General features: G+C 43.0%; 1 protein-coding gene across 1 annotated transcript in view; it reads right to left on the reverse strand.

Moving 5' to 3' along the window:
* cdkal1 (CDK5 regulatory subunit associated protein 1-like 1) overlaps positions 1-23,583 on the reverse strand; it is a 218,201-nt gene that overhangs the window by 113,541 nt on the left and 81,077 nt on the right. Inside the window, exon 8 of the mRNA XM_076738158.1 lies at positions 15,163-15,266. Within this exon, the coding sequence (XP_076594273.1) occupies positions 15,163-15,266 (104 nt within the window). The remainder of the gene's footprint in view (positions 1-15,162; positions 15,267-23,583) is intronic.

Genomic DNA, 23,583 nt, shown 5'->3' on the forward strand with positions numbered 1-23,583 from the left:
TACCACACCTTCACATGGTCGACGCTGTGAAACAGGAGCAGTTTCTTTGGGTTTAGGTACAAAAACGACTTGGTTCGATTTATAAAAAGATCATTGTTTAGGTTAAAAACGTTACTGTTACACACTTTGCATAATCTAAGTATTAGTTACATAAGTTTAAAACACTCAATGTTGGCTCACAGTTTCACACGGGACATAAACCGCAGTCTCCTGAGTCAAAGTCCTTTGTCCTTTCCACATGTCTCTCGCTCTCTCTCTCAAAAAGGAATGAAGAAGGTTTTTGGGCTGTGAGTGCAGGTACGCACGTTATGTGTGTTTCAGATGGATCTCTCCTGACAGTTAAGGCTACTACGACAGAAACTGAAAGCTGAGGAGCAAAGTAATACACACACACACACACACACACACACGTCTTAACAAATGTGTGTTAAGACACTCTGGCTACTAGGAAAGGGGCTTTACAGCAAAGTGGAGTTCAGCCCCCAACACACACACACACACACACACACACACACACACACACACACACACACAATGGGGGGTCAAAGGGAATCAGGCATAGGGTTTTCTGCAAAGTGACAGATGTGGCGACAGGCCGTCCAGTCAGGCAGAAACACTCAACGGCTTCTTCATCTGAAGACCTGGAGTGACATTCACTGCGGCTAGAGAGTCAAGTGTCAGCGCAGTCTCTCACACACACACACACACACACACACACAAACACACACACACACACACACAATATACATACAAAAACACAAGGAAACACAGACACACTGCTTCAATGACAAAACTACTTTCCTCTGAAGAGAAAATAATAGTTGGAAATCAATAATTGTTATTGGCTGAATATTCAATGAAATAAAAACACTGACACAGCGCAGGACTCACTGAAGCTAAAAGCCACGCTGCAGCAAGAGGCAGACAGGAGGAGGAAGGCAGAGAGACGCATGTTGAAGACATGTCCTGACATGTAGCCAACATGTACTGACATGTAACCAACTGTGGAAGGAGGCTTGTGTGTGTCTGTGCATGTCATGCCGCACCACAACATTCCCTTTTCTTCCTGGTAGATGGAAACTGTTTTCAATTTAACAGGATTCTGTTTCTATTATTATTATATATGACAAAACTGAGAACACTGAACATCGTAGTCATCAGAGAGTAAGAGTGTGTGTGTGCTCTTATTATTTTCCTTGTAACTAAATGTCAATTGACTTTTTTTCTTTCTGTAACACTTCCCTTAATTATCTTCTTTTCTTCTTACGTTTGTCCTTTTGCGTCTACAGTCATTTACTTTCTATTTCCAGGCGTATTTCTAAGCTTTGCTCCATCTGTGAATTATCTGTCAGTCTTGTCCATCGTGCCATCTTGTAGAATCATACAAAACACTGATTTAAATTCCTCATGCTGTACACTAATAATCCAAAACATTAAAAAATAACATTTACCATCTTTACCTTACACATTAGGATTGACATTATTATTGTCGTTTAGGTTTCTGTGGCAATAAAATGTGACATGGGCATCATATGTTTCCAGCAGGTTGATCGGTCATGTACTTCTCATCTCGTCTCCTATCAAAAGTGAGAGCAATTAATTGTGTTTCCTCGTCGTCTCTCGTGCATATTTTATAAGAAACACAGCCGTGTTTTTGCATGTTTGACCCCGTTTGTTTTGAAGAGAAAAAACGTTGCAGCCTGGTCAGAGTAGCCCTCAGCTCAAAGTTGTGCTGTGGTGCCTTCATGTGACGTGGAGATCAACAACTTCTGGATTCTCCCCCTCTTTGACCATTTCATTCATCTACACTGGGGCTCAGTGTCAAGAAGTGAAACTCGATCTGAGCATGACGTACTGGTAAGGCATGTTCTTTACTTGCTTATTCTTCGGAGTAAAACCTTTTTGAAAGGGGGTGATTAGTAAAAAGCGAATGACACCCAGGTGTTACGTTTCATCATCTGCCCAAGTTGCACAATGCTGGAGTTTAGAGTAAACAAGGTACACAGAATATGTGCACAAATTAAAAGGTGAAAAGAGAAATTGAGAGATAACCTCAAGGATTTACTTTTAAACTCTAAAACAGTCAGAAAGTTTGCACCAAAAATGCTTCCGTGAAGTTTCAGGTTGAATATTCAAATCCTAGATTTTTATTTCTTCATTGAAGAAGAGCTCTTCATCCTCAGCTTAGGCATGGCGAAATATTTTCCTCTTCTCCATCAACAGAAAAGTAAATCCAGGCTGTCGAGCAGCACGTGTAGTAACCCTGCACCTGCTTGGTTCGGTTGACAATGCCAGCTCCCCACCCACTTACTTGATTTGCATATTGTGCATGAGCAGGCCATCTGATAACACTGTAGACACAATATACACAATGAGTAGGCATGGACTTCATTATTTGAATAGCATATTGGATGCAGATCAGATTGTAATGGAAGATTTAAATATCACAGGTCTTAAGAAACAAACTGGAGACCAAAACTTCCGATTTGCAATTGAAAGCTACAAGAATGAGTGTGATCAACACAAGGCTTCAGCTATTAGAACTGACTCCTGGACTTTGCACCATAAAGCAGTGGATTTCATAAAATCACTTACAGACACAATATATCATGAGAAATATACGCATGAAGCAAGACTCTTGGCGTTCTTGGCTTACCTTTACACTAAAATGTTGCAAAGATAATATAGTCAAGGCTTGGGAAATGAAGCAATTCCTACATTGTTTTTAAAAGGAGCAACATACAAGGCTTTGGCCACAAAAGATGAACTATAAGTCTGTTCATATTTGCCAAATAATGCCGTGTCTCCAAGGAAAAGCAAAAAGTCACATATGCTACAGTCGTTATTAAAGGAGCTTAAATGTGCATGTTCAAAGTACATGTTTAGTTGTGTATGTGATGGAGAATTATTATTTTTAGACTGCAGCGGAACAAAACAAAGCTTATTTGTCAAGGGGCAATGCCAAGTGTGACCTGAGGCGCACAGAGTTTCAGTTAAAAGAGTTAGAGGGAACATTTACTAGAGGACATATTCAGTAGTTTCCAGCATTTGCACAACATTTCTCTGGGCAAGTGTGTGTGTGTGTATGTGTATGTGTGTGTGAGTGTGTGCACGTGCATCAGCTGTCCCCCCTGTAGACCTTTCATGTCACCCAACACCAGGGGCTCATGGCTGTGGCCACGGGTGGTCCACTATGTGAGAACTGGTTCCTGCAGGGGGTGTGAAGAGACCCCCTGATGGTATCAAAATATATACCACAGGGGGACAAACAAACACAGGCACGTACGCACAAACACACACACAAGCCGTGCGGTGCTCCGAGGACGTGGGTGTCTTTTTCTGGATATCCACACTGAGAGTTTCATCCATTCTGTCGTTCTTGTAGTCCCCAACACAAGAACGAATAAGATGGACAGAACAGATGTGTTACTGACGATGAACGCAGGGGGGACTATCTATGACAGCATCGCATTCTGATCGTTGGTGTCATGATTGGATTCAGAATTGATTCTTGATTCAACAAATAGAAAAGGGGCATTCTATTCAAGTTTTTACTCCATTTCACCGTGTGGCAAACTGTTCACTTCAGTGATTAGTCCACAGAATTGCAGTGCAGAACAGAGCTGGCACTACGCTAACTGGTCTAGATGAAGGTCACAGTCTGACAAGTAGGAAATAAGTGTGTGGGAGTACACAGCTGTTTTATTTGAACAATGGCAACAACAATAATTTGGAAGCATGTTACAGTCTTCTGGCTCTAATAAAAGTCATTTATTGACCACCACCACTGCCTGCAACATCTTTTGTGTTGGTCTTCTTGTTTTGTGTCTCTGTTGTACCACAATTACCAGAAAAACCCATCGTTATCCACAACGCCGAGCGATTTTATCAGAGCTGCCTGGAAATTTTGCAAAGTGCTGTTGTGTGTGGGTTCGCCAGTTCATTTGCTCGGTGGAGACTGGCTTTGTGTTTTACTTTCACCAGCTTTGCTCGTCTTCTGGGTGATGGTGAGTAGTCACAAAATACTTGCCCTTCGTGGTGAAAAGCTGTTTTTAACTAATAAACCCATAATGTGGATTTTGTGAAGATAAAATCTAAAAAAGTCGTCCAGGTGCTAAGCCGTGAGCTTACTGTGTTGTTCCACCTTTTTAGTTCCATCAACATGGTGTAGAAATCAGTTTTTGGAATCTGTAAAGCGATTCTGAATCATTTGCATGCCTGAATGTTGATATCATTGTAATATGAAGGAGAATGTGGTGAAAAATCTCTAAAAACTACACACGGCAGCACCATTTCTGGAGTCCTGTACTGCGATGCATGTTTCTATCAGCGGGGATATGCACACAGTCACGCGAATATTTCAATATCAGGGCCTTATCAGGTTGTGTGAGAAAGAGAGCTTCTGAAATCTGCCTGATTCAAACTTACATTCCCTGCTTATTTGAGGTTTCTCTGAACTCGACATGGAGGAGGTACATTGTGTTCTGGTGGCTATCTGCCAGCTAAAGAGCGGAAAATGTGGATAGGGTTGGAGGAAACACCTGTTGCAGCGATACGAACTGCTTAAAAAGGTTGACCACTACCATCATGCTATCCTAATGCTCTACAACCCAATCACAGACGCTTTCTATTCAAATAATCACAAGAAAAATACAAACTCAGCTTGCTCATTTCAAAATCAGCACCACTGGACAATGTGTCCCTTGGCCAACAGCGACAAAAACATGACGAGTGAAGTCTCCCCCACTTCGCTTTTAACCCCATTCCCTTGGTGTTGTTTGACTCGTCCCACAGGCCAGTCTAAGTAATTATGCAAACGTAATGAATGTATAAATATTTGTTTGTGTATTTTAGTGCCGAAAGCATTCAATAATGAGACTAAAAAACTGCTAAAACCATGGGTAATGAATTATTTCTCTATATCATGAAATAACTGCAGGGCTAACATTTGGCTGCAGGTTTCTCTCCTCATTGAGCTGAACGGGAGATAAATGAGCTGCTGATGGTTTGTGCCTTGAGGACTTAAGTGAGGTTTGGCCTCTTCATAAGCAATGCTGTTATCTATCCATTTGAATGCAGATATGCCAATAGTGGCTCAACATCAGACAGCAAAACTGAGTGAGAGGAAGATTAAAAAAAAAAAAGAAAAAAAAGAAAGTGCAGTGGTTGATAAAGGACAGAGGAGTTACACTGAGACTGCAACGCAGGGGAAGGAATCAAGTGAGAAAATGTTAAGTGAAAGACTGAAAGGAAACTGATAAGACAAAACAGTGATTAAGTCAGAGAGATGCACACAGAAAGAGACGGGCCCAGGAAAATTGATTTCAGCCAAAACAGAAAGATGAGAATGCGAGGGAGATGGAATTGATTGAAAATGAGAGAAGATCAAAGAAGGGGAAGACGTAATGACAGAGGGAGAGAGGGAGCAGAGTGGGGAGAGAGAGAGGTCGAGACAGAAGGACAGAACCGCGGTGGAGGCCGGAGTGATGGGATGGATTCGGACAGGAAAGCAGACAAACACCAGAGCCAAAGTGGGACAGTTGCATAATGTTTTAGATTGAGGACCACATAATCTCAATATCCGTTTGACTTCATTGCTCTCTGTCTTCAACTCTTCTCAAGGGGCTATCCCCACAGAAAACTCAGGATAAAGCTTGCCGGCTCAGGTTATTACATGTGAAAACACTGAAGATCAGGACACATATTGGGATTATTTTATTCTCATTCTCTTTCCTGTACTGTTCAGGATCAGGCTTTCATTTTTCTCCCTCTTCTCATTCCTCTCTCCTTTACAGGTAATGAGTCGTGTTGATCACAACATTGATGTGAGGTTCAAGTTAATTATAGGTAGAACAACCAATTAATTGTGATGTGTGTGTTAAGTGGGTGTGCTTTTAATGTGTATGTGGTAAAAGGAGGAGGAGGCCTGTACCTTAGAAAACTGAGAACTGTCAGTCTATTACAGGGATCGAATTTCAATGAATCGCCAACCAAACCAAACATACATGTGATTAGAAACACATTAAAATGCTGTCTGTCGAAGTTAAATAATAAAGTTAACTGTAATCCATCCTTGTTCCATATCCCAGATCAGCGTCAGGTGTTCTATAAAGACTGGACTGTGATAAATGTAGGCAGGCAGGCATCTGCCCACTTAAAAAACATGTGCTAACGAAACATATGGATGGAAAAAGATCTGTACTGTGCTGATACAAGTGCATTCAAGTGGGGTTATGTTTACTGGCATGACGAACACACTCAGTCAGTCATTATGCTGTGCTGCTCCAGTAAAAGCCACTGAATGCCCGACTTTTATCATCTACCTTTTTACTGATCTGAAGCAGTCTTTGCGGAAATCCACATGACACAAATATGCCACATGGCAGAAACTTTAATCCCAGCAGGTATCCAAAGGGCTTTTGTTTTGTGACACTGCCAAAAAGCTGAAAGGGTTCAAACAAGGGACTGTGTAGATTAAACGGCCCAATTAATCTCTACTTCTCCAGCCTCCCAAGCTCCTAGTCTAGACTTCAAAGCAGACACAAACTTAAAGACTTGAGCCACTTGTAGCTTTTTTTTCCCCCCTTTACACTGCTGAGAGTATCATGACTCACTGGGGCTTCTGGAAACAACCTTGTAGCCATGTAGTTATCTTCAATAGCGGAGTGTATGGTTATGAATCAGGCAAGGTAGAGACCAAGGGCTTACTTGTGTTCCTGGAAGATCCAAACACTAATACTGTCATTGAAATGAAACAGTCAGTATCTTTTACTTGAGAGGAAGATAAAGGGGACCTAACTTTGTACTGTGAAATGCAATCCGAGAAGCAGTGCAGACACATAGGACGGGTGAGGAAAAAGAGAAAAAGAAACAGATGAGAGTAATTACTTGGGGAGGAAAAAGGGGGCAAAAACTTGTCATACAGAGAAAACAACGGTGGCCTTATACCACTTTATAGCTTAACATATTAATTCTCACCTGAGTCATACATCATCTTCCACTCGCTCGTCACTGAGTATGTGCAGATGTAACACTATGCTAAAAAATGTGCAACGTGTTGTTTGTTTCTTTCTCTAATAGCGCTTTTTAACTGGGTTCATGCACAAAAAAAGGTCACAAGGGAATTAATGGAGGGGGACCCTGAGAATAATTGTTTCTTTGAGTGGGTAATCATTACAAATATTTACAAGGCTACAATAAAAACAAAGAGGGTGTCATTTATTTTTTATCTTCTGTGACTTGCATAGAAGACAAGGGGGAAGTTGGTAGACACACACACACACACACACACACGCACACACACACAGAGCAGTGTTTTGGGAGGAAGAACTTAAAGCCAAATGTGAGTCAGAGGACTTACAGCAGCTAAACATTTTAACAGGCACAAGCTTACTCTTGGTGTGTGCATGAGAGACTATACAGACAATAACAAGACCAGTGAGGCGAGCACATGGTCCGAGTGTGAATGTAAGTGTCCTACTGCCACCTATTGACTGAATGTGGAACAGCCCTCCCCTCCCCCACACGGGGCTGTACAGCAGGGAAATGTAACGCTCACAGCCTTTAAATGAGAGAAAAGGGAAAAAACAGATGGAGACGAGGGGGCACAAGACGAGGAAAATATGTCATGAAAGGAAAGAGAAGTGAGAAACGGCAACGGAGAGAGAACTGAAATTAAGACTCTTCACTGTTGTTCCTTCAGTACCCTCGAAAACAGCTTTAAAATCCACTTTATCTTCAACTGTTGCTTAGAGGTCCATTTGCTGGGCTTTAGCTGTGTTAATCATATGCCTTCACACAATGCATTTGCTGCCTTGCTTAACTCTTCAGTGTACTCCAGTGGGTTGGAAGTACTTTAAAAAACTGTCTGTCCTACAATGTGAAATAAACCCTACAACATCGTCATTAAGGTACAATTGTTAGCAGCACCACAGCACTACGGAATATAGAGAAATACAGCTGAAATACACTAGTACTACAGTAGAAAGTACAGTGTTCCTCAAAGGATGACGAGATAGTGAAGTGGAGTAGGGAGAGAGGAGAGGTGTGCACACAAGTTCACAGAGGACGGAGCAGATGGTGTCTGCTGGACTTACACAATCTCTCTCTCACACACACACACACACACACATACACACACGTACACACACACACACACGCACACTGGTGACATAATAGCAGCATGCCAGGTGTGCAGTTGGTGGCCTGCAGTCTGGCATTGACTGTGAGCTGTGTGCGTGTCTGTGTGTGTGTGTGTGTGTGTGTGTGTGCGTGCGTGCGTGTGTGTGTCTGCATCCTGTGCTCTCTTTGTGTGAAAGGGGCCCCCTATTCACTAGTCTCTGCTGCCAGCTTGGCACTAAATCACAGGACAAGACGGTACACGCGCACAAACGCACACATGCATGCACACACACCACCCTCTGCTGTCTTTTTGTCCGGCCTATGGAGGGAATGAAAAGAGGTCAAACAAGAAGACAGAGGCAGAGAAGCAAATGAAGGACGGCGGCAGTTCAGCTGAACTTTAAGAGCAAAAAACAAAGATGAGATATATAATATGGTACAAGAGCAGAGACAAGAAAAATAGAAAAAAACTGCTCTCGTGTCTGCAGTGTCTCTCATAACAACAGTCAGTTGGCTCAAACTGAATACACACACACACACAATCCGCACCATGGCCATGCATAATGAGTAGTGGTAGAGGTGAGACTGCAGCTGGGTTGTCCAAATCTTGCCTTAAGAGACTGCCTGAGGAAACACTGTGTGTGCGTGCGTGTGTATGTGTGTATACACTTTATATTCTTGTGTTTAAAGCCAGATGAGTAGCAGTTACCAAACAGCCAAGAGTCTGCTCTGTATCAAACTAGTAACAGTAATGATACAGCCAATGAAATATTCACAGAGAGACGAGGAGGGGGAGCAAGACAGACATCAGACACCAGCAGGAACAAGCACACTTAGAGAACAGCACAAACTGAAGAATACTCTACTCTGTCTCCACTGTGGCTACCTTCAATGAGAAACATAACCTGGAAACAACTGGTTTTCAATCACTCCCCTGCAACTTACCATGGCAGCAGCACTACTGACCTACTGCAGTGAAGTATGTCGCCCCTATAAACAAACAGTGGCAGTTAGGCTACCTGTTGATGAATATTACACAGCACAACAAGGCGGCGCACAAAGGACAAACCATCAGACCGAGTTATGAGCTCACCGGCTCTTCTGTGTCCATCCTGATCGTAAAAAAGGCAGCACAGGTGGAACGAGTAACATTAAGAACAGCTGAGTTACACACAGTGTCAGCAGAGCCAGCATGCACACTACAGGGCGCTGACACTGGAACTGAGTGCAGCCATGGTTGGGATTATTGCTTACATCTGTGTTTGGCAAGTCAAAACGTCCACTGTGAAAAAACAGCCATTTGTGTCAAAGTCATGGCACAGTTAGCACCATGCTCAACGCATGCAAGCGCACGGCGACACTTGAGCAAAAGAAGCCAAGAAACGCAAGAATTGTTTTTGCTTCTTGATGCTTCGGCTGTGGTGACATATGTTTGAACTCTGGTGCGTGTGTGCGACTCAAATCTGTTTTGAGTTTATTGGCTACACAACAGTCAGATTATGAAAAACTGTAGCTGGAGTCTGAACCCTTTCTCAGTGCAGGGGAGCATGCAAGGAGAATCTTCTGTCTGTGTGAAAAATATCAGCAAGTTATCGGCCTGGAGGAGATTCAGAAAATCCATTTTTAGCTTCTCCATGAGAGCTATCCCAGAGGATAATAAATTTGACTGCTTCCACGCACACACTCACACACACACACAGGAAATTTGTGTTAGCGCTTGCATGCTCAGCAGTTTTCCACATGGTCTTTCCAATAGACAGCACTTTGATGGTGGTGACTCAACTATGATCAATGTGCTCCTGTCAATATTTCAGTCTCTCTGCTCGTCTGCCTCTGCGTCTCTGTTTCAACTCTTGCTCATCTCTTCGTCAATAAGAGACAAATTAGAGGCGATCTCTCTTTTAATCGTCTTCCCTCGTCTCTTTAGCTTGACTGAATGCCAAATGTACAATTCACATAGGCCCATATGCAGACAGATCTGTACCTATACGTGTTATCCCATCTGCAGAAAAAACGCCTTAGAATATAATCAGCTGCTGAGCCCACACATCTGTAAAACCACTGTTCCTTTTGCTTCCTATACTGCTCCACTCTCAACAACCCACAGCCTTTCATCTGCTGCCGTGATGACCGGCTGTCCTCGCAGGGCTCATTCACCTTTCTTGTAATCTAAATGAAGGTGCAGCTCAAATGCAGCCACTAAACTTTAACACCTAACCTGGAGGAACCACCAATGACCCATCGAGGATCATTCCTGGCAAACTTTGGCACCCTCGTCTGTCCATGTGTCACGTAGCCGCGGCAGCAGAGGTAAACAGGAGCTGACACCTGTCACAGATGTTGGAGCTAGCCAACAACCAAGCCCACATATCTATCTGTCTATCTGTGGCTATCTGTCATGTGTCACCCAGCTGGAGCCAGGAAACTAAGCGATGTCATATCTGCTAATATCTGTGTTTGACACTAATGCCATCAGTCGTGTGGAAATGAGAGAAAAAGCAGATATAGTTGCCTTCGATGTATGCTATCATAACATGTGATGCAAAGACAAACAACGTGACTTTAAAAATGGGATTATATTGTCGGTTTCATGTGCAAAAAAAAGTAGCTCATGCCCCGCGTTGACATCCAGGCATTACATTGCATTTTCGGACTGTTTGCTTAGAATTTAGTACATCAAAAAATTTCGCATAAGGGAGAAAAGCACCAGCTGTCAGGTCTAGAGAAAAAGCAATACTGGTGATACGAGGTTTCAGTGCTGTGTTGTCATCATGCCCATACTCGCTAGAGCCCAAAATTCAAGCTGTGTCGTGATTGCTAAGACGCACGTCGCACACTAATGTACTGTGTCATGTGGGAGTGATAGCAGTGTGTCTGCATCTATGAAGCATCACGTCCTGTTTCAGACAGGGCCATTTCAGAAACACACCGCTGACAGTTTAAAATGACAAGGCGACAGCCACAGTGGGTGTTTGCAGACCACAACAAAAATAGCGTTCCCTCTCGTACACAGCCCTGGCACCTCACTCCGTCTCACCGGCCCCACTTCCCGTGTCACATCTCTCAGGGGCAGCGTGCTTACAGGACATGCTATCTGCAGGTTTCAGAGGCTCGAGCCTTTTCAAAGATGCTTTTAATGTGAGACGTGAAACCAGGCCAGTCCCAAATACAATAAAATCTATTTTAGTACATATGGTCACTACAGAAAGCGACATAATTATATCTAATGGAACATAGATGTGATAGCAAAGAAAGATTATATATACTTATAACTGCAATGTTGGATGCAATGCAATGTTATAGCAGAAACATTTTGTGAGCTATGCAGCTGAAACAAACATATTTATTTTGGAAATGAATATTTGTCATAGAAAGTCCCCTCACACACATACACACACACACCCAGGCTTAATTATAGGTCTGCTCACACATCATCATCTGTCATCACATGACCAGTGAGAGGAGAATTTGGTTGAATTTATTTTAGTTACTGTTATGCTCACAATTTAAAATGACCTCTCTCCTGTGATGAGTATTTTTTTCTCCCAAAATTGTGTGAGGTCTTGTGTTGCCCTACAGGTTTTTGCTGCCTATCTGTTACTGCAGAGGGGCTGCCTTGATGGGAGACAGGACTCATATCAGAGTCAACCCTGCCAGTTCAGCTAATGCACTGACAAGGAGACTGATTTGGAGGTTTTAAAAACATAATGTTAAAAAAAAAAAAAAAACCTTCACTGAAACAGTAAAAACAAACTGCAAACAAACACAAAAACCCATACTGGTCAGAAGAACACAGAACAGAACGCACAATTTCAGTGTGAGGGAAACACACAATCCAACTTGACCATACATTTTGCTTGTGAAGCGTTCAAGAAGTGAGCAGGAGGAGAAGAGTCATTGGTCTGTTGGCGGGTCGCTGGTGGATGGAGGATGTTCACCTTCTATCGACTGCACTCACCTCATGGAGAACACTGACGTCTCCTGAACTGCTCACCCAGAGGAATATGGTTACATATTTCTCTACTTCTGGCTGTTTCACAAACACACACACACACGATTACACAAGTACACACATTTCTGCACCAGCACATGAACCCACACTCAATCACTGTTTCCCAGCATGTCTCTGTCACACACAAAACTACGCCTATGAACTCCCACACACTCCCTACCCGTACACTCACACCCACAACCTTGTCATTTCCTATGACATCCCCGGCCTCCATTACCTGCATACATTAACAAACCTCTCTGATGTTAAAAATTATACATTCATACATTTGAATAATTCAGATTATTTTAAAAGCTGTGCACTCACTCACTCTCTTTTTTTCCAGATGGAAAGAGAGCTATTTACCTCAAATCGCATTTGAATAAATCTCATAAATCCTTTCAAAGTTCCCTGGGATAAACCAATCAAATACCCCCAACACTGGCTGACTGGCCCAATCAAAATTAGCATTCATACTTGCAGCACTTTTTTATTCAAAAGACATCAAATAGCAAATCGAATTGGAGCCTATTTGTGAGGCTCAATTTGCTTGAGATAAGAAAAAGGTTGCTAATAGAGTGAGAGTGAGAAATAAAAAAGGGCATTGCTGCAGCGCCATAATGCAATTCCAAGCCCAACGAAAATATTTGATGAAGTAAACAGTGTGCCTTTGGTTCATAAATGTGGTAGATGATTCTATTTGCTTAACAAAAGAGAAATATATTATATGTAACAGACAAAATATACATTAGATGGCCAAAGGGTATAGACGCCCAATTATTCCTGAGATGAAACCTGCTTATCGCACTCACCAGTGAGCGTGTGTGTGTGTCCGTTCGTGTGTGGCCGTGTGTGTGCAAGAACCTGTTACGACATGGTCAACAAGAATCTGGCTTGGCAAACTGTGCGTCTTACTGTGTTTCCTGTGGGCTCTAAACATGCATGTGTTTATGTGCGATGGTAGCGTTACAATGAGTAAGAAACAGGAAAACACGGCGTACATGAACGGCGCCATAACGGGCAAAAACTGACCAGCGAGAGGAAAATATCCGAAAGGTTCACTAACTGAAACGGCTGATTTTCACTGCATCCACCACCGAGAGCAGTGGCTAGATAGCGAAACCTCATCTCTCTCCTCTCTCATTACCCATCTCTGTCTCTGTCTTATTCCAACTGTCTGTAAATCATGACAGACGGTAACCTCCAGCTTCCTCTTTCTCTGTTTTGAAAACAACAACTAACCGTCTCTGACACTCATGTTTCCTGCGTTTCAACGGATCACACACGCATTCACACACACACACACACACACACACACATACGCGCACATTATATCTGACCTGAACTGAAGTTCCTGCTTTGTGTCCTACAACTATGGTTAACCAATATTAAATCTATCACAAGTTCTCATGAACATGAAATTTAATGAATACTGTCTATGGATTTTACTATAATGAGTATTTGGGAAAGAAAGGTAGCACCCAGAGCAAATGTTTACACAACAGGGCGGTAATACGGGTACTGTGAGTCACACAGCACAATCTTCCCAAAATATCAATATACACAGCATATGTGTGACTTCTCTCAAACAAGTGTAAAGGGCAGGTGTATCTTCACCCTGCACTGTCACCCACATGTCCCATGTGCACGAACACACACAGCAAGGTTCACGCAGCTGGCGGCTTTGCCCTTGTCTTGCCCAGCCCGGGGCGCTGCACAGGCATGGATGCAGCTGTTTTAAAGAGTTCTGGATGGGATTTAGAAAGGAATGTCCTTGTGAAGGGTATGCTCTTGTTTTTCATTACCCAGATATAAACCGAGGCTGTTTTCAGACCGACAATAGCACCGCTTCAAAGATTCAAGGCTCCTTATTCAAGTTGAGTAGCATTGTGCTGATTCTTCACATTGCTGCTGTGATCCTGCCACAAAGGGGCTCAAACCGCTGTGCAGCATCGCAACATCTGCTGAGTTCCATCACCAGACTTCCAGGTTCATACTTTGCTCTCTAATTGGCACCTGTATTACCAAAAAAAGCCTCGGCAGAAACGGAAGCACCATGGGCACCAGAAGTCATACAAATCACGACTTTAAAACGGTTTTAAAGAATTTGTAACTCTGCCAACGTGAATCTCTGGACAACTGTGCCCACTGCCTCAAAGCATGCCATCAAAAGTTCAGAAAAAAAGTTCCTGAAAAAAACGGCTCTTCTCTAAACGATCATGTGAATGTGCTACTCTATTAACAGTGTGAGAACTGCTTACATTTAGTCATTGTATGAATAAAGCCGAACTAAAGCTGAATAAACACACTCTAGACTGGATCAGGACTTAAGGCTCAGCTCTACTAAAACGTTCATGGTCAAATTTTCAGGTTGAACTATATTTAAATTATGTGCATGAGTAATAAAATGTTAATAGGATGAGACAATTGACCTTAGCTTGTTGTGCTGTACTGCTGTACTGCATGTGACATGAAATAGGCTAGGAGGTTTGTAATCCAGTGGCGACAAGAGGAGGGGAGATTGTGTGTGTGTGGCAAAGAAAATGATCATGGATCTGAATTACACTACATATGCTTATTAGTTTCAGTGTCTTAGACGGATCTGGTACACGGATTTTAGATTAAACACCAGACAAATAACCCTCAAAGACTCAACACAAAACCTATTGTATACAGTAAATGCCGTGGAAGTGAGATTTGTGTTCTCAGTGTCGGACTTGCCCTTGACTGACCCGCCTGGGGGGCTCTTATAGAGACATAGCCTGCTGTGCAGTTGGGGATTCGGGGAGTCTACTCTTAAGAGACAGATGTCAGGGCACAACAGCTGTTCATCTGCCATCAAACTCAAGAAGAACCTAGTTATCCAGTACCACCCTTCATTTATCCAACAGCAGCACTTCCATCTCCACAGCATATAAATGAAGCATCTCAGTCAGAATATTTGTCAGATATTTGTTGACTCTGATTTTGAAATGATGCAGCACATAAACACTGTGATTCAATGTCATGTGCTTGTGCGTGTGCACGTGTGAGAGAGGTAATAGACTCACCGTGGAAAGACTGCCTGGCTCTCTCCACTAACTCCTCAATGGGATAGCTGGCCAGGTCTCCTCTGGCATGCTTTGTTTTACAGTAGGTACATGCATTCAGACACCTAGAGGAAGAGAGAGAGATGGACACAAGTTACACGAGAGTTATATGAAACTGAGCACAGAAATATGAAAGCTTTTGTGTATCCAGAAGTTGGGAAATAACGTGACAATGACAAAAAGTGTCATTTAACTCTTGTATTCATGAGTCATATATTTGTGTCTTGTACAAGAATTGTCAACAGAGCAATTAGTTATTTTGTTCTGGATTTGATTGATTTGTAGATTTTATAAAACTACAGCTATCCATTGTAAATCATTAATGCATAACATCTCAACAATGACCAATCCAGCCATTAACAGCATTCGCACTGGAATCAACTGATCTGAACTGTGAAAACAGGACGGACTGAGGAGAATACAGTGACTGTTCAGAGAAATACACCAGACTTTTTAAGGTTTTAATGAAATCTATTCATGCACACATTCCCAATAGAGCAGGAGAAGAAAGCCGGGAGTCAAAACTGTCCTTTCTCTCCTAAACTATAAGGACTCCAGCTCGCTCCAAAATAACCATGGACAGCTGTCTCTCAGGCCAGCAGCGGAAACATTAGACTCAATGCAGTGTTTTGTTTTACAAAAAGTAGAGACGCTTAATTCTAATTGACCGTGGAATGGAGGCAGCAAGACTATGAAGCAGAAAAATTAAAATGAGAAACCAAACACACAACAAAAAAAAAAAAAAAGGAGAAATACTCCCTCACAGCAGATCCAAACGGATGGCACAGTATCAACCAGAGGGGAGCTTTTGTTTAGGATAAAGGCGACTTTTATGTCAGTAAACTGTAAATTGCTACTGAAAAGAAGAAGGAAGGCCACTGTTAACAGTGCTTTTTTTGTATTTACTCCATTCAGATTTCATCTCTGACCTCCAATTTACCATACTGTGTTAAAAATACACACTGTTAACATAGTTTATTTTAATTCACAGTTTCACTGTTGGCTTCCATTTCTGGCAACGGCTCCAGTTAGTTGCAGAAACATGCTGTTGGGTGAACATGAGTTAAACACTGTAATTAGTTTAATGCGTGTGTATGTGAAAGGAAAAATAAGACCAAGCTACTTTCTCTCCCTTCCTCCCTCTCTCTCTCAAAAAGAAATAAATTTTGCCATGTGTGTTCCTGTACGATGCAAAAACGTGAGCTTGGCAGCTTCACCTTTAAGGTTTGGGGTTCGGTTTCCTGCAGTTTGCCACATCTACAGTTCAACTCTCAATGGAGCCATACTTGCCAAGTGTATAATAGCTGTGATATAACACACAAAAAACATCAATGTGGCACGTCAAGTGGTGCTTTCACTAAATGTCCCAAAACAACCAAACTGTGACTAATGTTGGACAACAGTCCAGCTGTTCATAATGGAAACAACAAGACCATCTCCTAACACAGCACAACTAATGCACGCTTTGACACAGAGCAAACATCAAAAGCTCCAGTTCCTCTAAAGTAAAGTGTCACAATGTTAAAATTGGTTTGCTGTGGGATTTATACACTCCAGCGTGATGGCAAAAACATCTTACTAATGATTAATAACCATCGAATGCTGTGATGTACGGAAGCTCATGTGAGACTGTGAAATCAGACTGTTGTAAATAACAAGCGTAAACCCTGTGTCTGCCCGGGACTGACTTACGGAGAAATAACAGGGATTCCCCAGAAGCTTTTTCCACTTACAAGTCACAGCACAATGTCTTTAACACTGGCGGATATTGCGAGGATGCTGTCTATCAGACTGTCTATCAGTGTATCAGAGTTTCCACTCTGTGCTCTGGGAAGAAAAGGACTACAGATTGAGTTGAGAAAGGCATTTCAGAGAAAATGGATTCTCAGAATGTGCAAAGACATGATAGTTCACAAACAGTGTTACTAAGTCCACGTAGGGAAATGATGATACAGTTCACTTTCAAATGCACTCCTCAGACAAAGTTACTTGAGGCCGCATGCTGTTCTACTATTGGTTCACAGACACTTCTACATATTTACAAAGTAAGCTGCAGTTGGCTGCTCAGTAGTTCAACTGCGGCACATCTGACAGAAGAGCAATGCAAGACGTTATCAGTAAAAAAATCCAGGAAATAAAAGAAGTCACCCTGTTAGTTATCAGGGTTTAACCAACAAATAGGTTTTGAACATTATTTTTTCTGCATTATGCTGTATTGGTAAGTGAAAGACGTTCATAAGCGCCCGATGAAACACCTGCAACATCTTAAAAACCCCTTTAAAATAAAAACAAAATGCCAGGAGCATTTTTTAATGTCACCACGGAAAAAAATGAAAAACAAAAGAGAATATAGCTATCTATCCATCTATCCATCCATCTCTCCCTCTCAGGGCATTGCTTATCCTAGTTGAGGGCACTAAAGATGGCAGCTAGGTCACAGGACCTAGCTGTGGAGAAAACACAGACAGATGGGGCCCTGCATGCACGCACACACACACACATACACCACCAGGGGGTCCATCCATCTTAATGTGATCAGGCCCAGCTGAGTGGATCACACCAACATTAATCTCGAGAGACAGCCAGTGGCCCGCTTGAGTGTGTGCGTTTGTGTCTGTGTGGTTGTGTTTGCATCAATTATGTGTACTTGTGTTCGTGTGTCTGTGTGAGTGTGCGGCTGCTGAACATTTGTCCAGTATCACAACAACGCATTAGCAGTTTCGACCTCTCCATCAGCCTAAACAGACTGCGACAACTAGTCAGCACCCTTAGACCGACAGTGACTGAAGGAGAGGAGCAGTGTCGCTCTCTGACACACACACACACACACACACACACTTGTTGTGTATTCTGCCGAAGAGAAGAATTCAGTTTTATTTTATTCCGCCCGGGAACAAAAACTTCTAAATTTACACAGTGGCTTCTCATTACTGTTACTGCTTATGAAAACTAACTAAACAGCAACATCAACAACACTCAAGTGGAAAAAGGGAAAATATGTCTGGAATTAAAGCAAAATATTTCTCCTCTTCATCAAACCTCCATCCTCTGCCTCCTTTGTTTCTGTCCTCTCCCCCCTTCTGTCTCGTCCCACTTAATTAAACCACAGAGGTAGCTGTTGTACCTGACAACAGTGTAGTTCATCAATGTGTTACAATGAGAGAGCCTCCCTCCCCAACGTGTGTGGGTATGTGTGTGGGTATGTGTGTGGGTATGTGTGTGTGTGTGTGTGGGTATGTGTGTGTGTGCGCGCGCGCATGTGTAAGTGAGAGAGAGAGACTATTGTGTGGTTGCAGCCTTGAAAAGGTAACAAAGAAAGGAAAGCCCTGAGGTTCTATAGATTTGTTAACCTCCCTCGACACGCACACACGCACATACACACACATACATATGCAGAAACACACAAATATTGTATCGTTCGTTGTGGATCGGCTCCCATGTGCAGCCTGTTAGAGATACAGGCTGGGAGAGAATTGAGCAGGAAAAGGTTTTCTCAACGATAAGGATTTGGGGTCTACACATTAATTAGAAAACTGCTCTATACATAAACTGGGCCGTGTGTGTGTGTGTGTGTGTGTGCCTGTGTGTGTTCATGCGGGTTTGTATTGTACAAGCTTGAAGATGCAATTATGAAAACGAGGCTTAAACTGTGAGGCGAAGTCTGAGCACTTTGCGAATTATGAAGCAAGATTATTCAGTGCACTTATTGTTGAGACGGGGAGAGGGGTGGAGCTGGTGTATGAGCAAACAAAATCTTAAACTGCTATTATACGAGTGAACAAAGCCTCGAGCCTGTAAGTTTACTGTCAGTGTCATCTCAAAGTCAAAGTGGAGGTTGCGAAATAATGTGGAGTCAACAAACAAAGAACGCTGACACAATGGAGTAAAGACCTATTAGGAGCAATGAATAGAGGATGATAAGTTATTCAGAGAAAGGTTGGCAGCTAAACCTCATTCACCCTTGATACGCTGTCTTGAGAGATGGTTGAATTCAAGTTATGTGGGAAGGTTGCATGCACACCAACAATCCTGTTGGGACTGTATCTTAAGAGGGGCTCTACTGTAATTTTAAACCATGATCAGGATTTGGGATGAAACAGAAATGTGAGTGCTTACAGCTGGTTATGGAGCTGACTGTGTTTCACTACAAAAAACAACAACATCGTGAAGGCGACATTTGCTTTCCAGAGACAGCCCTTTGACCAACGAGGAATCGATTAAGGCTATAAAACAAAGGGGTTTATCTGAGTGCGTGAAGCCTTTTATAGTCAAAGAGCTGAAGTTGAGAAAGAGTGGAACAGCTGACTTGTTATGTACTTGCTTTCCGTCCCAGTCGTAGCTCTGGTCCGACTGGAAAATAAACACAAGGTTCTCTCACCATTATCTCATGCAAGATTGTTTTGGCATTTTTGCGTGTGTTGGATGTGTGTGTGTGCGCGCGCATACATGTGGATGTTTCTTTTCATCTGTGAGTGGAGCAGCGTGTGTATGAGTGTGTCCTAAAGGCAGCTGGGGCCTGTCCCTCTCAGTGTTCAATCCAGGCTTTGTGTATGACCTCTTGAGTTCTGTTATTTAGTCTCGTGTTCACAGCGCCGCACACTGAAACGCCTCTGTGTGTGTGTGTTTGTGTCACACACTGACCTTGGGTTTCTGCTACTACTACAGCAGCCTCGCTTGTTGTTTTGACTGGAGAGACAGCACGTGTCTACATAGGAACTGTGAGTCCCAACTTCTTGTTTTGTCTATAGACAGACCTCCAGACAGCGTTGGCACTAGGTCAGTCAGCCCATTGTTACTGGACAAGAATGCTATGATGTTTGTTTATTATGAACCACGAAAAATACTGATTAGGTCAAGTCTTGTAGGCTGGCTGATTCACTGCTAAACCAGCTGATTATCTGACTTGTTGCCTGCCCTAATGACCACATTACTGTGTAACTGACTGTGATGAAACGCCCTCATGTTGTCAACCTGTCTGAATGACTTTACTGATGCACTCACAGATTACTGCCTCACTGACTCACTACTTTACTGGTCGAGCAGGTGAGTGGCCAACTAAACCAGGATATCTGCAGATATCAGAAGACAACTGGAGCCTTAATAAGAGCTTCTACATTCCACTGTACTTGGTGATTTTTTAATGTTTCACTGATCTGTAAAACCCGTGATCCAGCTCACTGGTTGCTGTAACTCTGAGTAGCTGCTTCACAGGGTTGATTGAACACATGCCTCTACACATGATCTGCAGTCTGAACCGTGCTCTCCGTCAGGTGGGGAACAGAGCCCAGTGGCAAGGTGGAGGTCTCACTAACGTGTGCCAGGAAGCCGGAAAGTGCTACTGCCAAGATTCCTCTACGATTTCATGGCAGCATTTTACAGTTCTGGGAACTCTGGCAAACACAGAATGAGACTTTTTGTCCATCAAAAGTTGATTTCAGGTAACAGCACAGTCAGCTGTCATCCCGTTGGTCATGAAATGCAAAGCCAGCAGCGTCGTCACACTCGAAACCGGCTGAACTTTGAGCACTTTGGCTGGTCATGAAATCTGAGCAGCAGGCCCACCAAGGGTAGCGCTGATACAACTTCATTCTGTAATTTCATTCTCTCCATAGGCAAAGGATGGCTCTCGCCAGTGCAGAGCAGCTCTGCAGCTAAGAATGGAGCCTTCCTACTGACTGGAGGTCAAAAAAGCTTCGAGGATGCCCCTTTCATACCCAATCATGATACTATCACCTGTTACCAGTGAACCTGTTTACCTGTGGATGTTTCAAACAGGTGCTTTTGGAGCATTTCACAACTTTCCTAGATTTCTGTTGCCCCTGTCCCAACTTGTTTGAAATGTGTTTGTCAAAAAGGATTAGCAAATCATCACATTCTGTTTCATTTATGTTTTTACACGGTGACCAGACTGTTTGGGGATCAAAGTTGTCTTTTAACATTTACTTGTGTCTGAAAAGGGTTCCATTCCCTGCGCAGGTCATCTGATTCACCGGACATATAAGCACCCATTAAACATAAAAGTCAAGGAGATCTTTGACCTAAGCGGCAGGGTTTCTGGCTAAAATCCAACACAGTGGCACCAACGCAACACAAAACGTGTCACTGCCCAAATAATCTGATTGCACTGTGTATGTACACACACCCTGCCAGACAAAATGACATGCTCGAGTCCCACAAAGAAAGCCTTATCTCTGGGTTGACGACTATGGAACACTTACCTGGAAGGAAACATGAAGGAAACTGGTTTGTACAAACAGTCTGTAAGACGATCAGTTGTGCATGTGTGGAAACTGTGTTTGCTTGTGACATACTGGGCTAATTCAGTTACTCAGGGGTTCTGTAGTGTAATGCCTTGTAATGACACACAATCTCATTTTGTCCAAGGAGACACATCAATCTTTTGGATTTACTGTGGGGAGCAGAGTCTCTCCTGGTGAGTGAGTAGGAAGAACAGAGGATGGAGAGAGTGCTTGTGTGTGTGTGTGTGTGTGTGTGTGTGTGTGTGTGTGTGTGTGTGTGTGTGTGTCCATGTGTGCGTGCGTGCGTGCCTGTGTGTGTGTGTGTGTATCAGGCATGTATTTGTGTGTTTGTGTGTTAAGCAGTGGGGAAGAGGGAAATGGAATAATATGTTCAGACCAGTGGAGCTGAAAACTACCCATACACTGGTTTGATAAACAGCAGGAAAGGCCACCATGGTACATAGCTAGAAGAGGTGTGGGTATGCGTGCGTGGGTGTGTGTGTGTGAGTGAGTGGGAACATGTGTGCATATGATCATGTGTGTATCGGGGCCGAAATAGAAAAAGAAAATGGGAATTCCTTTGTGGTCGTGTGTGTGTTTTGATTTGTTGCATGTGTGCGAAGGTGCAAAATCAGAAGAGATACATTGTGCATCCATGCATCGCCACAATCCTACACACACGTACGTGATCAGAAACCCTCGTGTAAACACCCTTAACTCCTCTGTAAGTCGACTGTTGTGAAGCACATCAGCACATTTTCTCCCTCTTTCGTTGCTGCTTCACATGACGCATTTTCACTTCTGCTCCTCGGGGAGAAAAACAACAGAGAAGAGAAAAGATGAGATCATTGACCAACGAGCAACAAAATGAAAACGCAGCCAAGTAGAGCGGTGTAACGTGGCTTGTGTATTTGCTTTTAAGATGAGGGAGAGATATGGACAAATTATCTGCAGTGAATATCGCTTGAACCCCAGCGGTGGCGATATTACAGTCTGAATGGGAGTCTCAGGCTGGAGCAGACACACCTGCTTCGACTGTTGGGTGAAGTGTGGGCGGAGGAGAAAAAAGAGACTCCTTCTGTGTGCTTCTTACGCAAAAACTGGCTCCTCATTCTCCGAGGCCTTGTTCACTCCCCCACTGTAACTGCCAGAAAAAATTCAAATTACAAAAGAGCACATAGGCCTGATTCAATTTGCTTTTAACTCGGCTAATGACTTCCCATCTCCCCCTGTTTCTCCCTGTCTCTCTCTGTACTGCACTCCCCTTTCTCTTTCAAGCGGAGACTTTTATCTACAAAAACGGCTCCTCTGTTCTTGTAGTGACTCTACTATTCTGTCCTGATAGTCTTTATTATAAAGTGTGTCACCAATGAGCTGCGCTGTGTCTTTTTTTTTTTTTTTTTACCCCGCCACGTCAAGGCCTCTGGCATCAAAAACGCAATGTGCTGAGTTCAACTGATCACACAACACAGGCTGTTCCAAGGAGGGCTAAGAAAATAATCCAGGAGCAGAGGAAGCTCTGAGGCGTGCTGATTGAAACAGACAAAGTGGAGCTCGACTATCAGGTGCTGAGGACTGTCATTCATGTGCTGAGAAGTATGAAAGAGTGCTGATATGATAATAGTCTATGGAAGAAAAGTGAGTATTGAACAATGTTCAGAAACTGGAAAGTTAACGGGATTCGACAGTTAGGAAATGCGGACAAAGGATGTGGTGTCGTGAAGAGATTTCTGATGTCTGTTCGTGGGGAGCCGATGATTTCATCACATGGTACAAGAGACGAGAAAAGATTAGATTTTTCTGCACCATCTAACAGGCTATCAGACAGATCCAGATAAAGAACGGAGAAGGACGAGGCGAGTAAATGTGTACTGTACGTCTGTGCTCGTATGATTTCCTTCCAGCTGCGTCAGACTGTGTGCTAGCCACTGACAGCACCTGAAGCAGAAGAAGCTGGAGAAGCTGTGCAGCTCCCATGCACTGACGCAACCACGATGAGCTCTGGCTTCACGAGGAAAAAGAATTAAGCTCGTTATGGGTTGCATGGAAGTGTCTGGTAACTTTTAAGGCTTCTGTTATAATATTTGGGGCGATTATGTGTAATTACGCCGCAATTTGATCATATTCATGATGACTGAAATTT

This window comes from Chaetodon auriga, chromosome 8 (assembly GCF_051107435.1).
Source record: "Chaetodon auriga isolate fChaAug3 chromosome 8, fChaAug3.hap1, whole genome shotgun sequence".
NCBI classification, from domain to species: Eukaryota; Metazoa; Chordata; class Actinopteri; order Chaetodontiformes; family Chaetodontidae; genus Chaetodon; species Chaetodon auriga.